We start from the raw sequence: 22,270 nt of genomic DNA on the forward strand, positions 1-22,270 counted from the left end.
GCAGACCCCCAGCAGCGCTGAGACCCTGCCCGCAGACCCCCCAGCAATGGTGTGGCCCTGCCTGGCAGCCCCGTGCCTCTGCCTGCGGGTGGAGGGGAACCGAGCTGACACCAGGTGTTGATGCCGGTGCAGGTGCCAAGATGGGCCCAGAAAGGCTCTTTCCATGGTGCCGGTGTTAGGCAGAGCCTGGGGATGACAGAGCTGGCCCCTGGCCCCAGCACATCCCACATGGGGCTGCATGGGGGTGCTGGGGCACAGCCCTGCCCGCAGGCAGGGGCACACGAGGCACAGCGAGGCAGCACACGGTGCCATGCACCCGTGACGTGGATCTGGCGTGAAGGCTGGCACCCGGCACCACCTCCCCGCGGCTCTAGGGCAGAGCCCTCAGCAGGGGCTGGGTTCAGCCCCCCGAGCCCTGGCAGCCTCTGCGCCATGGGGCTGGCTGCTCCTGGGGACAAGCGCCCGGCTCATGCCACGCTGCCATCTCGCTCGCCATCAACACACCAGGACCTCCTGACCTCACAGAGCTGCAAGAGGCTCAGCATGTCGGGGCTGCAAACTCCTGCCATCTGCAGCCTCCGGCCAGCAGTGCCCACCCCGCGGGCTGGGGAGAGCCTGGGCCGAGTCCCGTTTTGGGCCTGGCGCCCCCAAAGCCCCGGTGCCGCCCGCACACAGCCCCATCGCACGGCCCCAGCCCCGCAGCCGAGTGCTGCCCCGCCGTGCTGTCGAGGGGCTGCAGCTGCAGCTCCGTCCCATCCTTTCAGCTGCCTGGTGGGCGCAGCAGGGTCCTGTGCAAGTTGCAGCTCCCCCCTGCTTTGGGTTGCACCCATAGGCCTGGAGCTGCACCCAGACCCGGGACCAGCCTCAGGGCGGGTGCGCGAGGGCAGCCTGGAGCCGGCTGCGTGCGGGCTGGAGGGAGGAAGGACGGTGCATCCCCCTCAGCCAGTGCCACGGCAGCGGCTGGCTGCAGCGCGCAGGGATGGCGCCGCGGCCGAGGAAGCCGGTGAGATTCACCACCGTGGTGCCACCGATCTGCTCCGGGGATCCTGGTCAGGACGTGCCAGGGGTTGTGTGAGCCGGGTTGTGTCCACTTGCTGCCCGCGTCGGGCGAGCCCAGACGCGCGTCCCCACCAGGCAGCAGTGCAGGCAGGCAGTGGTGTTGTGGGGTTCCGCACAGGCAGGACAGGCAGGCTCACCTGGGACGAGGCACAGGTAGATGCAGCCCCGCTGCAGCCCCTGCGTCCTCCCCTTCGGTGCATCGAGCACGCCGTGAGCCCGGGAGGGTCCTGCACCCAGCGCCTGTGCCCCCAGGGGCAGCTCACCCCACCCCACTGCCCCGCAGCAGCGCAGGCACCGCCACACCCCATGGAACAGCTACAGCGGGACCTGGTGACTCCCCAACCACCATCCACCCTCTGCTAGACCCCCCTCCCCACCTTGAGCGCAGTCTGAAACCGCTTCTGTGCAGCCCCTGGCACAGGACAGGGGGCGATGAGTTCAAGTGTCACGAGAATCAAGTGAAAAACGCCGTTTATTGGGTGTTCCAATGTCCACCGGGTGTTTTGAGGGGGGGCACACCTGGCCTGCGCACCCGGGGGCAGCCCCTCGGCACCCCGAGCTCTGTGCGGGGCAGCGCCCAACCCGTGGCACTGCCAGCCCCGGCCCAGCGCCGCTGCCGCTCCTCACCCCGCCGGGATCGGCCCCAGGGACAGCCGGAGCAGCAACACCCCGAGTGCGGGGCCGGGGCGCGGAGTGAGCGCGGACGCAGAAGCGCGTCAAGGGACAGAGCCAACCCCTGGCACTGCCAGCACCCTGCGTACCCCAGAGTCACCCGCACCCACTCCGAGGGCTCCGGAGGTGGGGCAGAGTCAGGCAGCATGCAGGCAGGGCAGGCAGGAAGGGGACATGACTTCCACCTCACATCCGATTTGCTTTCCAGGAGAGGTAGCAGTTCCAAACGATGGCAACACACTGGACGACGGCCAGCCTGCGGACAGAGAGGACACGGTTCACAGCCACAGGCGCCAGGAGCCGGGGAGCTGGGGCCATGGCCGCGACACTACCTGTGCTGCAGGGGCACGAAGTAGAAGTTTCCGATTTGCACTGGTGGCCAGATCTGGGCAGAGAAGGAAACGGCGGTGAAGGGGACTCGCCAGCACCCCCCGCCCCGTCCCCACCTCTGCCCCACCGAGCCCAGGGCAGCCCCTGAGGCAGGGGATGGGGACGGGGGCGCAGAGGAGCCCCAGCCGGGGCACGGCCGGCGTGGCACCAGGGCAGGGAGGGGCGCGGATGTGTCTGCAACTGCCGCCAGCACTTACGCAGTAGTTGGTCAGCAGCGCGTCTGTGTAGTCCTGGGAGAGAAGGGAGACTGTGAGCACCCAGAGATGCCACGGGCACCCAGAGTGGGCACCCAGCTGGCCATGGCCCTGGTGCGGGTGGCCGCTTGCACAGAGCCTGGGGCTGCTGAGGGTGGCCGGCTCCAGCGGCAGAGCAGACAGCTGGCACCGTCAGGAACGGCACAGGGCGCGGGGGGAGGCACGCAGGGGCTGGGAGCACGCAGAGGGCCGCTGTCCCCCCGCTGTGACCCTCCCAACTCCATGTCCACTCCGGCCGGGCATGGGGCAGATCCCCTCTGCCCCCCGCAGCCCCTGCCTGCCCCCTCCTGGAGCCGTGCCCGCGCAGGGCGAGCACGGGGTGGCAGGGAGAGGGTGGCCACAACTGCTCTGTCCCCACCAGGAGCCCTTCCTGCAGCTGACACGGCCCACGGTGCCACGACCAGGCCACCACAGGCCGCTCTGGGCAATCCCAGGAGGAGAGCAGGGGCAGGTGTGGGGCAGGATAAGGCGCTACAAGGGCAGGCAGCGAGCTGGGGCACCTGCAGCAGGCTCAGGCAGAGCGGGCAGTTGGCTCCTCTCCTTGGCACAGGCTGCGAGTCCCCACCCGACCCCACATTCCCGAGCCCCTGTCTGACCCCACATCCCCACAGCACCCTCCCAGGCACTGTGGGGCCAGGACAGAGAGGGGCTCCAAGCTAGAGTAGCCACCCTGGGAGCCCAAGGTGCTGCCCTGTCCTCGTGCCGCAGCCCTGCCCCGTGGCAGCAGGACGAGTCCCTCATCCAGCCTGGCCGTGACTCAGCCGGGAGCCCGGCCTCCTCCCGGCGCTGGCCAGCAGCCCAGGACGGGGAGAGCGGGCACAGGGGTGATGGATGCTCTGCTGACGCTTCCTCTGCGTGGGGAGAGACGGATGCGCCCCAAGCCAGGGGTGAAGGTGGCTGCCAGCCACTGCTGCCCGGCCCCCAGCCCAGCCCAGGGCACCGGCCGGGAGCCCACGGCTCCGGGGAATCACCCACCACCATGCTCAGGCCCTGGCGGGTTTCCCTGGGGGAGACAAGGCACGATACACAGCACGATACACAGCACGACCTGGTCGAGATGCGGCTGGGGCGGACGGGAGTGCCCGGGGGTGCTGCCCGCGCCAGGGGCCAGCCTACGTGCGCCTCTGGGGTGTCTCAAAACACCTCATACCCCGGCTGCTGCTCTCGCAAGGCCGGAAGGAAGGAGAGGTAACTCAGTCCTCCCCCAGGATTTGCTCCCCGCGCGCTGGGGCAGGGAAGGTCTCTTCCCACCCAGCCCCGGCAGCTCTTGGTGGGCGAGCGGCGGTGGCCACACACTCACCCCCGGTGTGCCTCATCCTGTGGCGGGTGGTCACCTGCTCCCCGGTGACTCACCCTCTGGACACGCTGACTCAGCTCTCACGCTGGTTTCCAGCAGTGGCTGCTAACGGAGCCATCTCCGTCACGGCTCCGAGGCGCAGCCAGGAGCACAGACAGCACTGGGTGCCCAGCCGCCGCGGCCCGGGTGGGACCCTGGCGCAGCCCCGGCACCAGCACCGGCGGCACCAGGCACCCGATGCCGCCAGGGCCCTGGCACCCAGCGCTGAGTCGGGCCCTGCGCAGCCCCGCCAGCTGTGGCCGGGGTCCCGGGGCACAACGGAGTTGAGGGCCAGGCTGTGAGGATGGGAGCACGATGGCAGAGCTGGGGACGCATAGTCGGTGCTGGGAGGGGGCTGCGCCTGGGCATGGGCACCGCAAACAGGAGCAGCCGGCAGCGCTGGTGCACCAGGAGAGGCTGCCAACGGCTCTGCACCCCTCCGGGGAAGCAGCACGTACCTGCTGGATCTTGGACCAGTTCTCCTGCGCTGACAGACCGTTCATCGCCCCCGTGACGGCGAGGAAGCAGCCGAGGAAACATGGCGCAAAGGCCCCCTGTAAGAGAGGAGCTGGGGCCCAACGTCCTGGCCCTGGCCACGGGCACTCGGGCAGGATGGAAACCTGCCCCCCCCCCCCCTCCCCCCACGCCCGCTGGAACCCTCACCCCCGCGGCGCTGACCTGGTCCAGAAGCATCTTTTTCACAGCCACGACTTTTGTGCTCCCTGGGATGAGCCTATCCAGGATCTTGTACCAGCCACCCACGACGGGGCCCTGCGGGAGCTGAGTGGTGAGGGGCAGCGTCCTTTTGGCGGGGAGGGGGCTCCTGCCAAAACAGCCCCCCGATCGCAGCCCTGGGTCCCGCTCCGCCGCACGCCCGCACTCACCACGAAGCAGAAGCCGATCGCCATCATCTTCAGGGTGCGGCGCCCGCGGTGCCTGCGCAGCCCCCGCCGCTCCACCAGCTGCTGCGCGATCATGTCCCCGGCTCCCATGAGGGCCCCTGTGACCAGCACAGCCCCCTCAGGCAGCCGCGGCCCGGCAAGACCCCGGGGTATCCCGCCGACAGCCGCGTCCCGCCTGAGCGCTGCCCCGCACCGCCCCGTGGCACAGGCCCTGCTGCAGCGGCCAAGCCACAAACGGCGCCCGGCCGCGCCGTCTCCCCGCGCCCCCAACACGGGGCTGACCTGTCACCCAGGGCCCGCCGTGCCGGGGATTTTGGGGCAGAGCCCCCCAGCTGCGGCCTCTCCCGAGCCCAGGCGTCACGCTGCCACAAACTGCCGACCACGACCCCTTCCCAGGAAAGCCGCTCTCCGCCGGGGCCGCCGGCAGCCAGGCCAGGCTGGCGGGGCATGGGGGCTGGCCCCAGCTCCTCGCTGGCACGGCTCCTTGCCTTGTTTCCATATCAGTGCGAGGGACCTTCTGCGGGGCGCGTCCCCCGCAGGGCGCAGCTCAGCTGGGCCTTTGGCAGCCCCCGCTCCACCCCACACCCTTGACCTCTTCGACGCAACTCGGCTGGCCCAGCGCTCCTTCCCCCAGCCCTGGCGGGCTCCCTGCTTCTTGCCCCTGCTCCTCCTCCCAGGACGGGTCCCAGGCAGGTCTCCAGCCCCGCTGCGACCGTGGAAACCCTGAGCCCAGCAAGCCCTCATCGGGGAGCAGCGGCCCCCAGCAGCCCCAATGGTGGGGCCGGCTCAGGGCCAGCCCTGCCTGGAGGGTCCCCACGAGCGATTCCTCATGGACAAGGGGCAGCAGAGCCCCGGGTGCACCCCGGCATCGCCCGACCACCCCCTCCCTCCCGGGGCCATCGGTCCCTGCGACAGCCCCTGACAGCACCACAGGGAGCAGGTCCCAAGCGAATGGCACCTTCCCGGGGGTGCCGTCCCCGGCTGGCACGTGTGAGGGGAGAGGTGCTGGCCCAGCTCCGCAGACCAGGGCTGCAGCGTGGCCCCTGTGAGCCCACGGGCAGGGGCTGGACCCGGCCCAGCACGGCTGTGACGGCTGGCGGAGCCTGGAGGTGGCCCAGGAGGCTGGGCAGGAGCCGGGGGCTCAGCCAGGGCCAGCCGGGCTGGACACGCCCCACGGAGCTGCCACGCTCCTGGCAGCCTCTCCTGCCACCGCAGCACCGGCTCCATCTCCCACCCCGGACCAACGCAGCCCCCGGGGGCTGAGGTTCGGGCCCCAGGAGCTACCACACCTCTCCACGCCAGCAGAGCGGCCCCCGCCAGCCCCGGGGGCTGTGGCAGGGGTGGCGGCAGGCGAGGGACCCTGGGCCAGCACGGCAGAAGCGCTGGCTGCCTGCTGGCTGCCTGCTTCCCGCGGGCAGCCTTCCCACTAGGCACAGGCAGGCTCCCGCTCATTGACAAACCGCAGCCGGCACCGCCAGCGCTGCTCATTCAGTGCCGAAGGCTCCAGGCGCGGTGCCCGGCGGTGACGAAGCAACACCAGGGCTGCCGGAGGGGGGGGAATGGCCTGTCTGTGCGCCCCGATCCGGCAGCACAGCTGGATCGATCCCCTCGCAATGATCTCACTTGCACAAGTCCAGAGCCCTTTGTCCCCGCACGACGCCCGCCCGCGGCGATGCCGGCACGGCCCTGCCGCAGCTGCCAACGGGGCTGGAGCCCCCAGCCGCACCCCCCCACCCCACAGACACAGGAACCAGCCCCCGGCTGACCCCGCAGCTCTGCCGGGCCCCGCCACCGCGTCCTGTCCCGGGCTGGGGAGAGCCGGCTCGCACGGCAGCACCAGACGCAGCCAGCGAGAAGGGCGAGGGCAGCCCAGCTCATGGGCTGGAGCTTTCTCGCCTGCCCAGGGGCCGAGCGGTGCCGGGGGGAAGGCAGGAGGCAGCGCCCAGCTTGCAGCCAGGCCGAGCCCGGGAGCTGGGAGGTGTCCGGCCAAACCCGCAGGCAGCTGCTCCTGTGGGCAAAGGACTTTGAAACGGGCCCAAGACTAAGTAGGCCACACCGTCTGCGTCCCCCACGGGCCTCGCCGGCTGGCAGCTGGAGGCTGCGTTGCCACCACGGGAGCACAGGGCTGCTCTCCGCAGGCAAGGGCAGCAAGGTCACTGCTGCGGGCACGTGCTGCTGCCCGCTGTGCCCCGGCCCTGCTGGCAGCCTGGCCCGGGGCCTGGGATGCAGGAAGCAGAGCCCTGCCTGACCCCACGGCTCTCACTGCCAGGCGGGACGGGGATTGGGCAGGCGAGTGTGGCTGGAGCCACCAACTGCCAGCAAACGGCCCCGGCAGCAGCAAGCGAAGGCAGGGGCTGCCTCCTCCGCGCAGAGCACGGCGTGGCCGGCAGCGAGGGGCCCAGCCCAGCCTCGGGCAGAGGGATTCCTCGCTGAAGCCACAAGGAGTGGGAAGGCCTGGCCTCCGGCAGTGCTGCCCCTGCCCCGGGGAACAGCCATGCTCCCACTGTCACAGCCTCGTGGCACAGGGGCTGTGCTGGGTGCCGCCACAGCAGGGAGAGACCCAGGCCCAAAGGCAGCAGCAGGGTGAGCACCCCCCCGGGAAGGAACTGGGGGGGGCTGCACCTCAGGGCCAGCTCCGAGGCGAAGCAGCAAGAGGCAGAGCTGGCGCTGGAGCCAGGCCGCGGCTGGGGGCTGCAGCACGGCTGTCGCGCCGGGGGGCGGGGGGTGGTCCCGGGCAGCCCTCCCAGCTCCACCTTGGCCTTCCTCCAGGGACCAGGGAGGGGGATGCGCAGCCCAGCAGCGCAGAGTGCAGCAGGAGCCAGGCAACAGGCTCCAGCACAGCAGATAAAAATAACAGCGGGATCAGCGCGGTGGCCTGGCAGGACCCCAGCAGCCTGGCAGGGAGGGCAACGGCTGCATACTGAGCTCAGCAGAGCCCCCCCCCAGCACAGCAGGGTACCCCCAGACCCCACGGTTGTGCCTTTCCAGCATCCGGGGGGTGACGTTTGAGCAGGATGGGTGGAGGGGGAGTGGTGGCAGCAGGGACAGCAACGAGCAGGGGGAGCACACAGGGACCCCGCTCATGGCCAGCCTGCCCCACACCCCCCTGCATGGCTCTGGGCACCCCCAGCACGGGCAGGATGGGCTCTGCTGCCAACCGGGGGGGGGCTGGGGCAGGCAGGGGGAGGTAGAGCTGCGTGTACTGTGAGACCTGGGCCGGCACGGGCAGGAGCACCCCTGCCTGCAGCAGCTGCCTGTGCAGGGAAAGGGACCCTGGAGCACCGGGAGCTGCCTGCCAGCGCCGGGGCAGCATTACAGCAGCTCCGTGCCCCCCCAGGCTATCAGGGAGGGGAAATGAGGCGTCCTTTCGGGGCGGGCAGGGGCTCACTCCAGGCAGCACAAGGCGCTGAGTGCGGGGCTTCCACCTGGGGGGGTCTGTGCCCCGCGCTGCGCTGGCTGAGCCCTGGGGCAGAGGCTGCAGCCCCCCCACCCCCCATCCCAGCACCCACCCCCGCCCAGGGGGAGCCAGGGCTCCCAAAACAGCTCCCATCCGGGGTTCTGGGGCGAGTCCTCGCGCTGCGAGTTCTGCCTCCTCACAGCCCCCCCCCGCCCTCCCGGCTCCAGCGCCGACCCCCGAGGGCCGGAGCCCTTCACCCAGTCAGGCCCCGCTGAGCATGGGGCACGGGCGGCGCCTCCCCCCTCCCGGGCTGTGGGACTTCGGCTCCGCTTCCCCCCGCGGTGACAGGGGCCGGGCCCGGTGCAGCCGGTGCAGCCGGTGCAGGGTGGGGAGGCGCAGCCGGGCCTTACCGGCGGTGAGCGCCTGCGCAGCCCACGGCCGCCGCGCCAGTAGCCGCCCGCAGCCCCTCCACAGCGCCGGCATGGCGGCCCGCAGCCCCGTCGCGGCGCGATGACGTCACGGGCGGGCGCAGCACGCCGTTTATTGGCTAGTAGCGGCCCAGCACGGTGGCCAGCAGCGCCATCCGCATGTACATCCCGTTCTCCGCCTGGCGGAAGTAGGCGGCGCGCGGGTCCGAGTCCACCTCCACGCTGCGGGAGAGTCGTCAGAGGCGGGAAACGGCCCCGGAACCCCCCGAGATACACCCCCCCCCCACCACAGCCACCGCCTGGGGATGAGAGAGAGACCCCCCAGCACAGACCCCCCCTTGGGGATCAGACCCCCCCTTGGGGATCAGACCCCCCTCCCTTGGGAAGCAGAGAACCCCCCAGCGCAGACCAAACCCCCCTTGGGGATGAGATGTCTCCCTCAGCCCCACCCAGCAGCACCACAGCCCTCGCCCCCCTCCCTCCCCATCACACTGCCCCCCCCACCTGATCTCGTTGACGCGGGGCAGGGGGTGCATCACCACCATCTTCTCCTTGGCCCGGGTCATGATGTGGGGCGTGAGGATGAACTGCCCGAAGCACTTTGGGGGACACACACACAGAGCCCTGAGTTGTGATCCCCCCCCCGACGCCACGGCAAGGCCCAGGGGTCGTCCCCCTGCCGCTGCCCCCCCTCACTCACAGCCTCGTACTCCTGGGCCAGCTGGAAACGCTCCTTCTGGATGCGGGTCATGTAGAGCACGTCCGTGTCCGGCAGCGCCTCCTCGATGCTCCCAAACTCTTCCTGGGGTGGCACCGTCAGCGGGGCCTGGAGGGGGGCACACGGGGCCCCTGACCCCCCACACCCCCCCCACTCACCTGCTTGATGCCCTTGGAAGCCACGAAGCTGGTGATGTCGGGGGGCATGCGGAGGCCGGGGGGGGTGACGTAGCGCAGGTTGACGCGGTACTGGGTGAGCAGCCGGGCCAGGGAGTGCACCGTGCGCCCGTGCTTCAGGTCGCCCACCATGGTGATCTGGGGGGGAGCCATCAGAGCCACCTGACAGGGTGCTGGGGGTGCCTGTGTTCCCCCTCCCCAGCCCCTGGTGCCCTACCGTCATGCCGTTGACGGTGCCCAGCTCCTCGCGGATGGTGAAGATGTCCAGCAGCGCCTGCGTGGGGTGTTCCCCCACCCCGTCCCCGGCATTGATCACGGGCTTGCGGCAGTGCTTGGCGGCCAGCTGGGAGCACGGGCAGGGCTGAGCGAGGGCAGGGCCCGGCCCCCCCGACAGCCCCACAGGGGCAAGACCTGGCTCTTGCTCCTGCCCCACAGTGCCGGTCACCATCCCCACCCTCGGGGCAGGACGTGGCCGCCCCCCCGGCCCTTCTCACCCCTTCTCACCTCAACAGCGCCTGGCTGCGGGTGCCGCAGCACCAACACGTCAGCGTAGCAGCACATGGTCTGCACCGAGTCGGCCAGTGACTCGCCCTTCTGCACCGAGGAGGTGGCCTCCGAGAAGGACAGGACGGAGCCGCCCAGCCGGCTCATGGCGGCCGCGAAGGAGCTGCTGGTCCGCGTGCTGGCCTCATAGAACATGGACGCCATCACCTTGCCCTGCGGGGACTGCGCCATCACCGCGGGGAGCCCAGAGGGGCACCGTGCCCGGCCCGCGACTGCCAGGCAGCTGTCCCCACGCCCCGCTCACCTTGAGGATGTCCAGGCTCCGCTCCTTCTGCACCAGCATGCGCAGGGTGTGTGCCACGTTGAACAGATGGGACATCTGCGGGGAGAGGCGGCTCAGCTGGGGCTTGGGGAGGCGGCCGCCGCGCACAAGGCACCGCACCCCCCCGCCCGGGCACCTGCTCCTTGGAGAACTGCTGGACAGAGAGGACGTGCTGCCCGACCAGGGGGTGCAGCAGCGGGGAGGTCTGGAAGTGGGGCGTGCCCTGCGGGGAGGCCTGGCGCGGGAGGGGGCCCGGCGGGTAGAAGTAGCTGTCCTGGAGCACCCCTGGATCTGCAGCACCGAACGCAGCCGGTCAGCCTGCGGGGACGGTCCCGCACAGCCCCGCCTGCCTGTCCCGGACCCCCGCAGCACTCACCCGCCTCCGCCGCCTTCCTGCCGGCCTTCTCACGGGCGTCCTCGGCTGGGGTGCGAGAGGGGCATTAAGAGGGTGCGGGCAGCTGCGGCACCCCGGGTCCCACTCTCCCGGGGTGCTGCTGGCCAGGCCGCACCAGGCGAAAGCACCGCGGGGCCTGACGCTGGGGCGATGGCCACCCAGAGACAGAGCGGGCCAAGCCCCAGCACGGTGCTGCTGTGCCCCTCTCCCCGCGCGCCCCACAAAACCCGATCGGACGCAACCCAAATCACACTGGCAGGCGAGGGGTCCCCGAGGTGCTGCGCGGGCCGGGCCGGGGGGGGCAGGCAGGCGCAGCCATGCCTCGTCCCATCACACAGGGCGGAAAAGGGGCCCGTGGCAGGGCAACGCGGGAGGCCCGGAGCCAGCGCGGCACCTGGGGGAAGGGATGCACTCATCGGCTGCGGTTAGTGCCATTAGTACGGCCGCGACTCATTGTCTGAGTGAGTCCCCCCCCGACATTACCGGTGCCTCGGGCGCCCGGGCGGTGCGCGGCTCCCAGCCTCCGGAACGCTGAACGGGACACAAGGGCCGGCGTCAGCGGGGCCGCCCAGCCGCGGCCCCCCCAGCCCCGGCCGTGGGGCGGCACGCTCGCTGCCCCGCCGCCCGCCTGCCGTGCTACTCCCTGCTCCACACCGCCCACCCCCCTACCTGGCAGCCCGGGGTCAGAGGCCCGGTGGATGCGGGGCGGGAGGTGGAAGCGTCCCTCGCCCGTGGGGCCGACCCGGCGGGGGCTGGAGGCTCGGCCGCGCAGCGTCTCGCCGGCCACCACGTGCCGGGGCCGCTCGGGGGTCTGTGGGGAGAGGCCGAGCTGGAGCCGGGTCGGGGTGGGGACCCCCCGCCGCCAGCCCCACGCACCCCCATACCTTCACACTGTCCTTCGCGGGGGCTGCGTGTGGTGCCAGCACAGCTCCCGAGGGCCATTTCTTCACGTCCTGCCCGTAGCCAGGGGCCACCAGCACCTGCAGCCGCAGGGGTGATGGGGGGGGTGATGGGGGGGGTGATGGGGGGGGTGATGGGGGGGGTGATGGGGGACCCCACAGATACGGGGGAAGGGTACCCAGGACCCTACCTGCCCATCGATGTAGGCGACCTCCCCGCGCAGGACCACCCTCCGCACCGTCCCCTTCACCTTCATGCCCTCGAAGGGCGTCCAGCGGGCCTTGGAGAAGGCCGTGCGGCTGGGGATGATCCACTCGTGCTCCAGGTCCACCTGCCAGGACAGCAGGTCAGAGGCAGCCAGGACAGAGCCGGGGCCACATCCGGGGTCCCCCAGGGACTCACCTCCACGTAGGTGTCTTCCTGCGCCGGCAGCCCAAAGATCTTGCGGGGGTTCTCATAGAGGCGCTGAACGATGTCCTCCACAGTGAGCCGCCCCTCGGAGACGGCCGTCAGCAGCAGCGGCAGCATGGTCTCCAGGCCGGGGTAGCCGGGGGGCGGCTCCTGCCCCTGCTTCTCCTCCAGCGTGTGCGGGGCTGTGGGACGGGGCTGGTCACCGGGGGACCCACCGTTGTCCCCACCCCGCGCTCCCGCCGTCCCCCAGGGCTCACCGTGGTCTGTGGCGAAGCAGTCGATGGTGTCCATGTTCTCCCAGAGCGCCTCCACATCCTGGCGGGTGCCCAGCGCCGGCCGCACAGCCGCACGGCCCTCCCCGAGGCGCCCCAGGTCGTCCCGGCACAGGAAGAGGTGGTGCGGGGCCACCTCACAGGTCACTGGGATGCCCTTCTGCTTGGCTGCCTTGATGAGGAGGATCTGGGGGAGCAGCGGTGAGGTGGGGGGGCCCTGAACTGCCCCAACACCCCATCGCGGGGGCCCACAGTCCCCCCACCGTGCCCTGCCGCTCACCTCCTCCCTGCGGGCCACGTGGCAGATGTGGACGGGGCGCTGGTACAGCTGGGCCACCATCAGGACGGCGGCCACCGTTTGCCGCTCTGCGTGGGCCACCACAGGCAGGTGCCGCGGCCACTGCTCAAAGTGCTGGGGGAGGGTACAGGGCTGGTGGGCGCCGGGAGCCGGGTCCAGCCCCGCGCCAGCCCCGGCGGCCCACAGCAGCTCACCTCCATCCACAGCGAGACGTCGTCCATTCGCAGGCTGGAGAAAGTGTCGTTCAGGTACATCTTGAGGCCGGCGGCTGCCCCGGCCAGGGAGCCCAGTGAGCCGGCATTCTCCGAGGAAGCCCCCAGGAAGAGGGCGAAGTCACAGCGGGCCCCGGCCTCGGCCAGCTGCGGGGCGAGAGGCGGTGGGTGCCACGGTGGGGGCGGCCCCACAGCACCCGGGGAGGGGACGCGGGTGCCGGGCAGCCCCTCACCTTCTGCACCAGGGCGAAGGAGGCGGCGTCAGTGACAGCGGGGCTGGTGTTGGGCATGGCGCACACCATGGTGACACCGCCGGCCAGAGCAGCCGCCGTGCCCGACGCAAAGTCCTCCTTGTGGGTGCCGCCTGGCTCGCGGAGGTGGACGTGGATGTCGATCAGGCCTGTGGAGCGTGGCAGTGTCGGCAGGCAGCCCCCAGCCACAGGGGACACCCCAGCAGCACAGGGAAACGTCTCCTCTCCCCGCAGCGCCCTGGGGTGCGCCCAGCTCTGCTCCCAGCACTGCCCGGGTCCGTGCTGCCTCCTCGGAGCCCCCGGCCCCCGCCACGGTCCCACCTACCTGGCAGACGGATGAGCTTCTGGGACGTCATGCAGTCCACGTGCATCTTCAGCGGGGGGGCTGCCCCGATCTGGCCCAGCGCCTGCGGAGATGGCAGCCATCAGGCAGGACCCGTCTTGCAGGGGCACATGAACGGGGCCAGGATGAGGTCGTCTGCCCGAGCTGCGCCCCAAAAACGACCCTCCCGCATGTGCAGTGCCCACCCCACAGCATCCACACGGGACTTCCCCAACCCCGGCCCCGCTCCCGTCACCTGCGCTCACCCCGCGCAGCCCAGCCCACCTCCACGAAGAGCTTAGTGCACTTGATGTCGATGATGAGCGGCACGGAGTAGTCGACGGCCAGGCGCCGGGTGCGGTACCCCTTGGTGACGAAGGAGGAGAGCCGGCGGCCCCCTGAGTTGCGCATCGAGAGGTTGATGACCATCTCGAAGTGGTTCTCGGCCAGGTAGTCCAGGATGCTGCGCTGGGTCTCCCGGGCACCGGCCTCGCTGCCATCCGCCTCCTCGAAGTGCCAGTCCACGGCCATCACCTGCCCGCAGTGACACCCGTCAGGGCCCCGTGCCCCCCCTCGAGGGCACCCTGGCCCCCACCAGACCCCAGCCCCAACCTTGATGCCGTGCTCAGTGTAGAAGTCGGCGGTGCCGAGGCTGGCGTACAGCTTGTAGCCGAGGGTCTCCAGGGTCCGCACCGTGGGCAGCAGCTCGCTCTTGTTCTGCAACAACCCCGGGGCTGGTCAGAGGGTGAAGGGGGGCCCCCGACCCCCTCCCCGGCCCCCTCCCCAGCCCCACGCACCTTGTAGCTGCCAATAGTCAGCAGGATGTTCTTCTTGGGGATCTTGAAGCCGGTGCTGAGCATGGCCTTCAGGTAAGCCTCACAGCGGTTCTCCCCGAAACAGGCCACCTCGCCTGTGCTGGTCATCTCCACGCCCAGCACCACGTCAGCACCCGCCAGGCGTGAGAAGGAGAACTGGGGCACCTGGGGGCAGGGGGGGCGGTTCAGGGGCTGCCCGGTCCCACGCCCCAGCCCAGCCCCCGCAGCACCCACCCACCTTGACACCGACGATGCCCGTGCCCGTCATCAGCCCCACAGGCTCCACGTCCTCGCCCATGATCACTTGGCTGGCCAGAGCCACCAGGTCCACCCCCAGCGTCTTGGAGACGAAGGGAAAGGAGCGGGAGACGCGGACGTTGCACTCGATCACCTTCAGCTGGTCGTCCTGGGGGAGAGGGGGCAGCATGAGGCTCCTGTGGGGCCACGGGGCGTCCTCCCGCACGGCCCCCCCCAGCCAAGGTACCTTGGCAATGAGCTGCAGGTTGAAGGGCCCGGTGACCTGCAGCTCCTGCCCAACGGCGTGGACAATGGCCTTGATGCGCTCCAGCGTCTTAGAGGTGATGTCCTGGGGGGGTGTCACCAGCGTGGCGTCGCCCGAGTGCACCCCGGCGTTCTCCACGTGCTCCGAGATGGCGATGGCCACCACCACGCCGTCACAGGCCACCGCGTCCACGTCGATCTCCTGTGAGCAGGAACACGGTCACAGCCCGGTGCCGGAGCTGGGGGGGCAACCGGCTCTTGTGGGGAGTGGGGAGCACCCAGGGGCCGGAGCAGCCTCCCAGATGGACCTTGGCCTCCTGGATGAACTTGGAGATGACAACGGGCTGCTCCTTGGACACGGCCACGGCATTGCTCAGGAACTTCTCCAGGTCACTGTCCGAGTAGGCCACATTCATGGCGGCCCCGCTCAGCACGTAGGAGGGGCGCACGACGCAGGGGTACCCCACCTTGCAGCAGAAGTGCTTGGCCGACTGCAGGACAGACGGCACCCTCAGGGCACGTGCTGGGAGCTGGTTCCCCCATTCCAGGGCAGCCCCGTCGCCCTCAGCAGCCCCCCACCTCCATGTCAGAGAGCTCCTTCCAGAGGGGCTGGCTGATGCCGATGGAGTCGAGCAGGCGGGAGAACTTGAAGCGGTTCTCGGCCGAGTCGATGGCCTCCGGGGAGGTGCCTAGGATGCGGCACTGCTGCCGGTGCAGGGCCATGGCGATGTTGTTGGGCAGCTGCCCGCCCATGGACAGGATCACGCCCTCGGGATTCTCCAGCTCGTAGATGTCCATCACCACCTGCGGCACCGCGGGGGGCAGGGGAGTGGCTGGGACAGGCCCCGCCGGCAGCTCTGGCCCTGCCCCGGCACCACAGCGGGCAGGGCCCCAGCCCCCTCACCTCAAAGGAGATCTCATCGAAGTAGAGGCGGTCGCACATGTCGTAGTCGGTGCTCACCGTCTCGGGGTTGTAGTTCACCATGATCGTCTTGAAGCCCATCTGCTGGGGCAGCGAGGCGAGGTGAGGCCGAGGGCCCCCCGCTTCCTCCCCAGCCCCGTCCTCCAGCCAGGGCCGCCCCGCGGGGCACCGGGGCCCGGCCGACCTTGCGGAGCTCCTGGATGCAGCCGACAGCGCACCAGTCGAACTCGACACTGCTACCGATGCGGTAGACGCCGGAGCCGATGACCATGACGTGGGGCTCGCGGAAGGCCAGGTCGTGCTCGGCACCGTTGTAGGTCAGGTACAGGTAGTTGGTTTGCGCCGGCCACTCCGCCGCCACCGTGTCGATCTGCTTCACCACCGGCAGGATCTTCAGGTCACGACGCATCTTCCGCACGGCCAGCTCGGTGCTGCGAGGGGCAGGGTGAGCGCCGGGGCGCGGGCCGGGGCGCGGAGTGGGGCCATCCCCTCCCCGCGTTACCTGAGCACAGCCAGGGCCACCTGCTTGTCAGAGAAGCCGAGCTGCTTGGCCCGCTCAAGCACGGCGGGCGGCATGGTGCTCTGCTCCTCGCGGTACGACTCCAGCAGCACCGCGTGGTCCGTGATGTTCTTCATCTTGTGCAGGAACCAGCGGTCGATCTTGGTCAGCTCGTAGAGCCGCTCGATGGAGTAGCCAGCCCGCAGCGCGGCCGCCAGCACGAAGATCCGCTTGTCTGTCGGTGTCTCCAGCTCCTGCCGGGCCGGGGCGGGTGAGTGGGGCCAGACAGCTGCCTCCTCCCCAGGACGGCACTGGCAGCACGGCCCCCCCAACGCCTCCCCAAGCCCCAGCGCTCACCACATCTGAGGCTGGCTTCACAGTGTGGTCGAAGCCCACGCAGTTCTCATCCACCATCCTCAGCGCCTTCTGGAAAGCCTCCTCGAAGTTCCTCCCGATGGCCATGACCTCCCCTGCAGTCGGGGCAGGGTGAGCAGCCAGGCCCCGCGCCTGTGGCGCTGCCCCCCCCGCCCACCCCCCCCGCGCTCACCCACACTCTTCATGGAGCTGCCGATCTTGGTGCTGACGCGCAGGAACTTGCTGAGGTCCCAGCGCGGGATCTTCACCACGCAGTAGTCCAGGCTGGGCTCAAAGTTGGCCGTGGTGGAGTTGGTGACTGAGTTCCTGGGGAGGGGACGGGGGTCAGTGGCTGGGGCCATCCCCCAGGGGGGGCGCAAGGCCAGCGGGGGCAGCACCACACCCCTGTCCCATGCCGCAGCGGAGCCGTTACCTGAGGAGGGGCAGGGGGATGCCCAGGGCCAGCTTGGCAGCCACGTAGGCCAGCGGGTAGCCGGTGGCCTTGCTGGCCAGGGCTGAGCTGCGGGAGAGCCGGGCGTTCACCTCGATGATGTAGTACTGCAGGCAGCGGGCAGGCAGGGTTAGCAGGGCAGCACAGGATGCGGGCCCCACGGCACACAGGGCCCCCCCGATGGCTCCCAGCTGGCACCGAAGAGCCACTTGCACGTGGAGGGCACAAATAGCGACGGGGGCTGAACGCGAGGGCAGGCGGGGGGCTGGGGAAGGGCAGTTATTTGGGGGCTGGGAAGGGTATTTGGGGGGCTGGGGGGCCACACTGACCTGCTCCGACTCGGGGTTCAGGGCAAACTGGATGTTGCACTCGCCCACGATGCCCAGGTGCTGCACCACCTTCACAGCCGTGCGCCGCAGAAGGAAGTACTCGGTGTCGTTGAGGGTCTGGCTGGGCGCCACCACGATGGACTCGCCCGTGTGGATCCCCAGCGGGTCCAGGTTCTCCATGTTACACACCTGGCAGCGTCGGGGAGGTCACCGCCGGCTGTGGGGGTGGTCCTGGCTGCCCCACACGCTACCCCCTGCCTGCTCCTGCCTCAGGCAGGTCCCTGCTGGCTCCCACCATGACCTGCCCCACCCTGGGGACCAACGGGGGCTCCCCCACACAACCCCCAGGACACCCCATGTGTGGCAGCCCCGCCCTGGGGCACGGGGGGGTGCAGGGTTCTGGCTCGAGGGGTGCAGCTCCCCGGGGCACACGGCAGCCGTGCCAGCACCGCGGAAGGCGCTGAGGAGCCCTTGCTGGGGGCCTGGTGGGAGCCCCCCACGCCCCCAGCTACGTCCCTCCCTGCCCCAGCAGCCTGGGGGGGTCCTGCCCTCATCCTGTACCGTGACGCAGTTGTTGTAGGCGTCCCGCACCACCTCGTACTCGATCTCCTTCCAGCCCTTCAGGGACTTGTCCACCAGCACCTGGGAGGTGTGGGTGAAGGCCTGGCTCACCAGTGCCACCAGTTCCTCGCGGGTGTTGGCGAAGCCGGAGCCCAGGCCGCCAAGGGCGTAGGCGGAGCGCACCAGCACCGGGTACCCCAAGCGCTCAGCTGCCGCCTGTGCCTGAGGAGAGGAACGGGGTCATGGGGGATCGGGGAGGACAGCACCCTGCCTGGGAGCTGCCCCCCAGCCGCCCCCCGCCGCCCCCAGACCTGCTCCAGGGAGGCAGCAGCCTCGCTGGGCGCCACGTGCTCCCCGATCTCCTCCATCTTCTCCACGAAGACCTTGCGATCCTCCGTCATCTCGATGGAGGCGACGGGGGTGCCCAGCACCCGCACGCGGTACCGCTCCAGCACGCCTGCCTTGGTCAGCTCCACGCCGCAGTTGAGAGCCGTCTGCCCCCCGAAAGTGAGCAGCACCCCGTCGGGGCGCTCGTTCCGGATCACCTGGGGGGCAACAGGGCAGTGACCCACGGTGGTCCCATGCAATGTGCCCTGCATCCTCCGGCTGCCACCGTGCCTGCGCTGCCCCCCAAGCACCCCCCGTCCCACCCTGCCCTCCGTGCACCAGCCTCTCCGCCACCCCCCAGCCCCATCATTCCTGCGCCCCCCAAAATGCCCTCTCGGGGTGCTCACCTGGGTGACGTACTCAGGGGTGATGGGGAGGAAGTAAACCTTGTCCGCCAGCCCCTTGGAGGTCTGCACCGTGGCGATGTTGGGGTTGATCAGCACCGTCTGGATGTTCTCCTCCTTCAGCGCTTTGATGGCCTAACAGGGAGCAGAGGGGTGACGCCTGACAGTTCACCCAGACCCCCGGTGACCCCCGTACCCCCAGGGTGGGCGCTCACCTGCGACCCTGAGTAGTCGAACTCGCCCGCCTGCCCGATGGAGAGGCCGCCGGAGCCCAGGATCAGCACCTTGCGGGGCCGGGCCGCATCCTGCCCCCCCGCCAGCGCCTTGTCATAGGTCAGCCAGTCCCGCAGGCGCTCCCGCACTGCGGGGGACGGGACACGCTGGGACCGGGGCCACACGCACCCCCTACGCACAGCCCCGGAGCCGAGGAGCCGGCCCCCCCCTTCCCGCCCCACACCCACCCGTCCGGGCGCTGCCGTCGCCACTCCGCAGGTCCCGTGCCGCCTCCACGAAGACGTCGAAGAGCCCCTCCAGGTCCGTGGGGCCGGCGCGGTGCTCGGGGTGAAACTGGACACTGTGGAGGGGGTCAGGCAGGGCAACGGCCCCGCGCCCCCCCCCCGCCCCAGCCACGGCCCCACGCCCACCTGAAGAAGGGTTTGTGCTGGTGGACGAGGCCCTCGTTGGAGCTGTCGTTGGCATTGGTGAAGAGCGGGGCCCAGCCGGGCGGCAGGCTGCCCGCCTCCACTGCGAAGCCGTGGTTCTGCGCCGTGATGAAGCAGCGCTGCGTGTCTTCGTGCAGGCACGGCTGGTTGTGCCCACGATTCCCGTACCTGGGGGGCGTCAGGACGGACATCGCTCAGCCCCGGGGCGGCCGGGACCCCGCGGTGACCCCCACCCTGGACCTCCACTCACTTCATCTTGTAGGTGCGGGCGCCGAGGGCCAGGGAGAGCAGCTGGTGCCCCAGGCAGATCCCAAAGACGGGCTTGGGCTGGGGCGCGTCCAGCACCCGTCGCAGGCTGGACACTGTCTCCTGGCAGAGCTGCGGGTCGCCGGGGCCATTGCTGATGAACAGCCCATCGAAGTCTGTGCCGAGACAGCAGCTGGGTCTGAGCAGGGGCCCCTGGCCCCCCAGGATCACAGTGGGGCCCCCCCTGGCTACCAGCCTCGCAGAGAGGCACCTGGAGACCACAGGCCCTCCCTGACACCCCACCAGGGTCACACCAAGGTGCCCTGACCCCACAACACCCATCGTGGTAGCAGCAAGGGCCCCCCCAGGGTCACATTAGGGCACCCTGATAGCACAGTCCAGAATCCCCCATCCCAATCACAACAAGGCACCCCCAGCCCATGCCCCCCCCCCCCAACCTGCAGTGTCACACCAAGGGCCCCGAGCCCCAAAGTCCCCAGGAAGGACATCAAGGCTTCCTGCTCCCCCAGCACAGAGCAGGACATGGTGTCCTGCTGCGCCCAGCGCTGGCCAAGGAGACGCCCCCCCCCCCAGCCCCCGTTCCCCCCTCCTCAGCAGGGCCCCGGGACGTCCCCAGCCGCTGCCACCCCACCTGCAGTGTCCAGTGGATGGTCCCAGGGCACCACGGTGACGGCCGCCCCCCTCTCGCACAGACACCGCACCTGGTTGTACTTGAGGCCGCAATCCACCGCCGTGACGCGCAGCGACCCGCCGGGGTTGAACACGCGGGGTGCCTGCAGGAGGGGTGAGCGTGGGTCCCCCCGGCCCGGGACCAGCCCTCCACCGCAACCACCTCCACAGCCCCAGCCACCCCCAGCAACCCTCACCCTCAGCCACCCCGCAGCCCAGTGCCAGACCCCACAGCCACCCCCATGCCCCCCCCCCAGCCCAGTACCAGCCCCCCCATTTATCCCCATGACTACCAGCCACCCCTCCATGCCTCCAGCCCAGTGCCAGACCCCCCAGCCACCCCCCCAGGAGCCCCCAGCCCATCCCTAGCCCCACCTTCAGCGACACCTCCTGCACCAGGTGCCTTTTGTTGGGGTCCTCAAAGCAGAGGCTCTCCTCAGGGGTCCCGTCCGGCACCAGCTTCCCCAGAAGCGTCCCCTTCTCGCGGATCTTCTTCGTGAGGGCCCGAGTATCCACCCCTGTGGGCAGCCGTCAGACACGACCCCTCGGCCCCGTCCCACCCCAGCAGGACCCTGTGCCCCAGCAACGTCGTCACCCCCCCCCAACACCGGGTCAACCCCCGGGGGGAAAAATCCCAACATGGGGGGTAAAATCCCAACACGGAGACAGGTCTGGGCCAGAACTCCCTGTCCGCTGGGCCCCAGCCCCCCCAGCCCCCCCAGTCCCACCTTCCAGCCCGGGGATATTCTGCTCCTTCAGCCACTGGTCGAGGGAGCGGGATGCGCTCCAGTGGCTGGGGGTCTCCGAGCACTCGCCCACCACCAGCGCAGCCACATGGATCTTGTCAGACTCGAACCACTGCAGGGGGGCAGGGGGTGAGTGTGGCCTGGGCGGGGGGGTCACCAGCCCCAGAGAAGCCCCACGCACCCCCATGGGGCACAGCTGCAGGCCAGAGCTGGGGGAGCCCCACGGCACAGGGACCCCATCCCTGGCCCATGGCACCCCACGTGGCGTCAGGCTGTCACCGTCCCCCCCTGCCCCACACCCCCACCACGCGAGCTTAAGCCTTGGTCCCGCCAAGCCCCCCGGCTCCGGAAGCCCCAGGACAGGGCACGCAGTCCCCCCGTGCCGCGGGACCCCTCAGCTCGGACACAGCCACAGCACGAGCCGGCACACGGAAGCGCCGCTCCCGGAGGGGGGGCCCCGGACGGGCCACCGTGTCCCGTCCCACGGGACCAGGGTCTGGTTCCCTGGGGGCCGCAGGCAGGACGGGGCTGATGGCGTGAGCGGGGCCGGGGGCTCCTGGGCCGTCACCGTGGGACGGGGCTGGGCGGGACGGACCCCGGGGTCAGCACGGGGAGGCCCGAAGCAGGGCCTGGACTCTGCCCCGGGACGGGGGTGGTCCGGGGCCGCGCAGCGGGGGCTGTCCTGCCTCGGCTCGGGGGGCCGGGACCCCCGTCCCGCAGCGGAGCCCCGGCGAGGACAGACACGGCCCCGCTCCCCACCTGCTGCCAGGGCACCCCAGTCCCAGGGGTGTGTTCCCCCCCCGTCGCCCAGCCCCGACCCCTCCCGGCAGCACGGCGTCGGGGTCAGAGCTCTGCCCGCTGCCGTGCGCCGCCCCGGTGCTGCCCCACCCCGGCACCCTGCGCCGTCCCGTCCCGCCGCGGCAGCTCCGGGCAGGGACCCGCCGCCGCGCCCCGTCCCCGCTCACCCTGCTCAGGCCGAAGGGGTCGGTCTCGTCCCGGGGGACCCCGTAGTTGCCGACGAGCGGGTAGGTGAGCACCAGGATCTGCGCCTTGTAGGAGGGGTCGGTGAGGGCCTCGGGGTACCCCACCACGCCGGTCTGGAAGACTGGGAGCGCGGGGAGGGGGGGCGGGCTGGGACGGAGCATCCCGGCAGCCCCGCGCCCCGCCGGCGGAGGCACCGGGCCCCCTCCATCCCCCAGCGCCCCGGGCCGGGCCCCGCTCCCGCCCCACGGCGGGGCACCGAGCTGGGGGGGGGGGGTTGTCCCCTCCCCGACCCCTCGCCCCCGACATCCGGCGCCGTCCTGGTGCGGCCGCACTCACCGACTTCCCCGGCGGCGGCGGCCCCGGCGGCCCCGAAGGGGCGACCGCGCAGCACCGACCCGTCCTGCAGCACCAGGCGACCCATGGCGGCGCCACGTGCGCGGCGGCGGGGACCGGGCGGGGACGGAGCGCAGAGGCTGCGGCGGCGGCGGCGGCGGCGGCGGGAGGATCCGGGGCGGGGCCGGGCCGGGCCAACCCCCGCGGGGTAGGGGCGGGGCGGCGCCG

At 70.9% G+C, this 22,270-nt stretch overlaps 2 protein-coding genes across 5 annotated transcripts; both read right to left on the bottom strand.

Annotated features, from left to right (window-relative positions):
* Positions 1-1,513: 1,513 nt before the first annotated feature.
* On the bottom strand, positions 1,514-8,532 carry MPV17 (mitochondrial inner membrane protein MPV17). 3 transcript variants are annotated; one of them, XM_074820458.1, is made up of 7 exons: positions 8,421-8,532; positions 4,596-4,711; positions 4,390-4,482; positions 4,170-4,265; positions 2,319-2,351; positions 2,064-2,116; positions 1,669-1,987 (listed from the first exon to the last, which is right to left on the bottom strand). In XM_074820458.1, the coding sequence occupies exons 1-7, from the start codon at positions 8,491-8,493 to the stop codon at positions 1,918-1,920; spliced, it is 534 nt and encodes a 177-aa protein (XP_074676559.1). In that variant the 5' UTR covers positions 8,494-8,532; the 3' UTR covers positions 1,669-1,917. The 3 variants fall into 3 exon arrangements, with proteins under 3 accessions (XP_074676557.1, XP_074676559.1, XP_074676558.1); XM_074820457.1 differs by having other exon boundaries at positions 4,390-4,491; XM_074820456.1 differs by lacking the exon at positions 8,421-8,532 and having other exon boundaries at positions 1,514-1,987; positions 4,596-4,643.
* A 3-nt stretch (positions 8,533-8,535) lies between these two features.
* CAD (carbamoyl-phosphate synthetase 2, aspartate transcarbamylase, and dihydroorotase) lies at positions 8,536-22,214 on the bottom strand. Of its 2 annotated transcripts, XM_074820454.1 has the most exons (45): positions 22,046-22,214; positions 21,691-21,830; positions 20,708-20,837; positions 20,355-20,497; positions 19,942-20,083; positions 19,294-19,465; positions 19,026-19,211; positions 18,843-18,955; positions 18,597-18,742; positions 18,385-18,516; positions 17,962-18,195; positions 17,651-17,872; positions 17,090-17,278; positions 16,743-16,867; positions 16,503-16,636; positions 16,313-16,425; positions 15,959-16,209; positions 15,641-15,887; positions 15,439-15,537; positions 15,114-15,338; positions 14,843-15,025; positions 14,518-14,736; positions 14,272-14,439; positions 14,016-14,198; positions 13,831-13,935; positions 13,504-13,752; positions 13,222-13,303; positions 12,879-13,045; positions 12,628-12,792; positions 12,416-12,547; positions 12,121-12,322; positions 11,855-12,045; positions 11,643-11,783; positions 11,437-11,532; positions 11,222-11,363; positions 11,036-11,083; positions 10,535-10,579; positions 10,295-10,449; positions 10,141-10,215; positions 9,837-10,049; positions 9,550-9,675; positions 9,315-9,470; positions 9,139-9,240; positions 8,943-9,037; positions 8,536-8,660 (listed from the first exon to the last, which is right to left on the bottom strand). In XM_074820454.1, exons 1-45 carry the CDS (start codon positions 22,128-22,130, stop codon positions 8,558-8,560), a joined length of 6,771 nt encoding a protein of 2,256 aa, XP_074676555.1. In that variant the 5' UTR covers positions 22,131-22,214; the 3' UTR covers positions 8,536-8,557. The 2 variants fall into 2 exon arrangements, with proteins under 2 accessions (XP_074676555.1, XP_074676556.1); XM_074820455.1 differs by lacking the exon at positions 11,036-11,083.
* Between the last annotated feature and the right edge of the window lie 56 nt (positions 22,215-22,270).

Source organism: Strix aluco, chromosome 3 (assembly GCF_031877795.1).
Source record: "Strix aluco isolate bStrAlu1 chromosome 3, bStrAlu1.hap1, whole genome shotgun sequence".
In the NCBI taxonomy this organism is placed as follows: domain Eukaryota; kingdom Metazoa; phylum Chordata; class Aves; order Strigiformes; family Strigidae; genus Strix; species Strix aluco.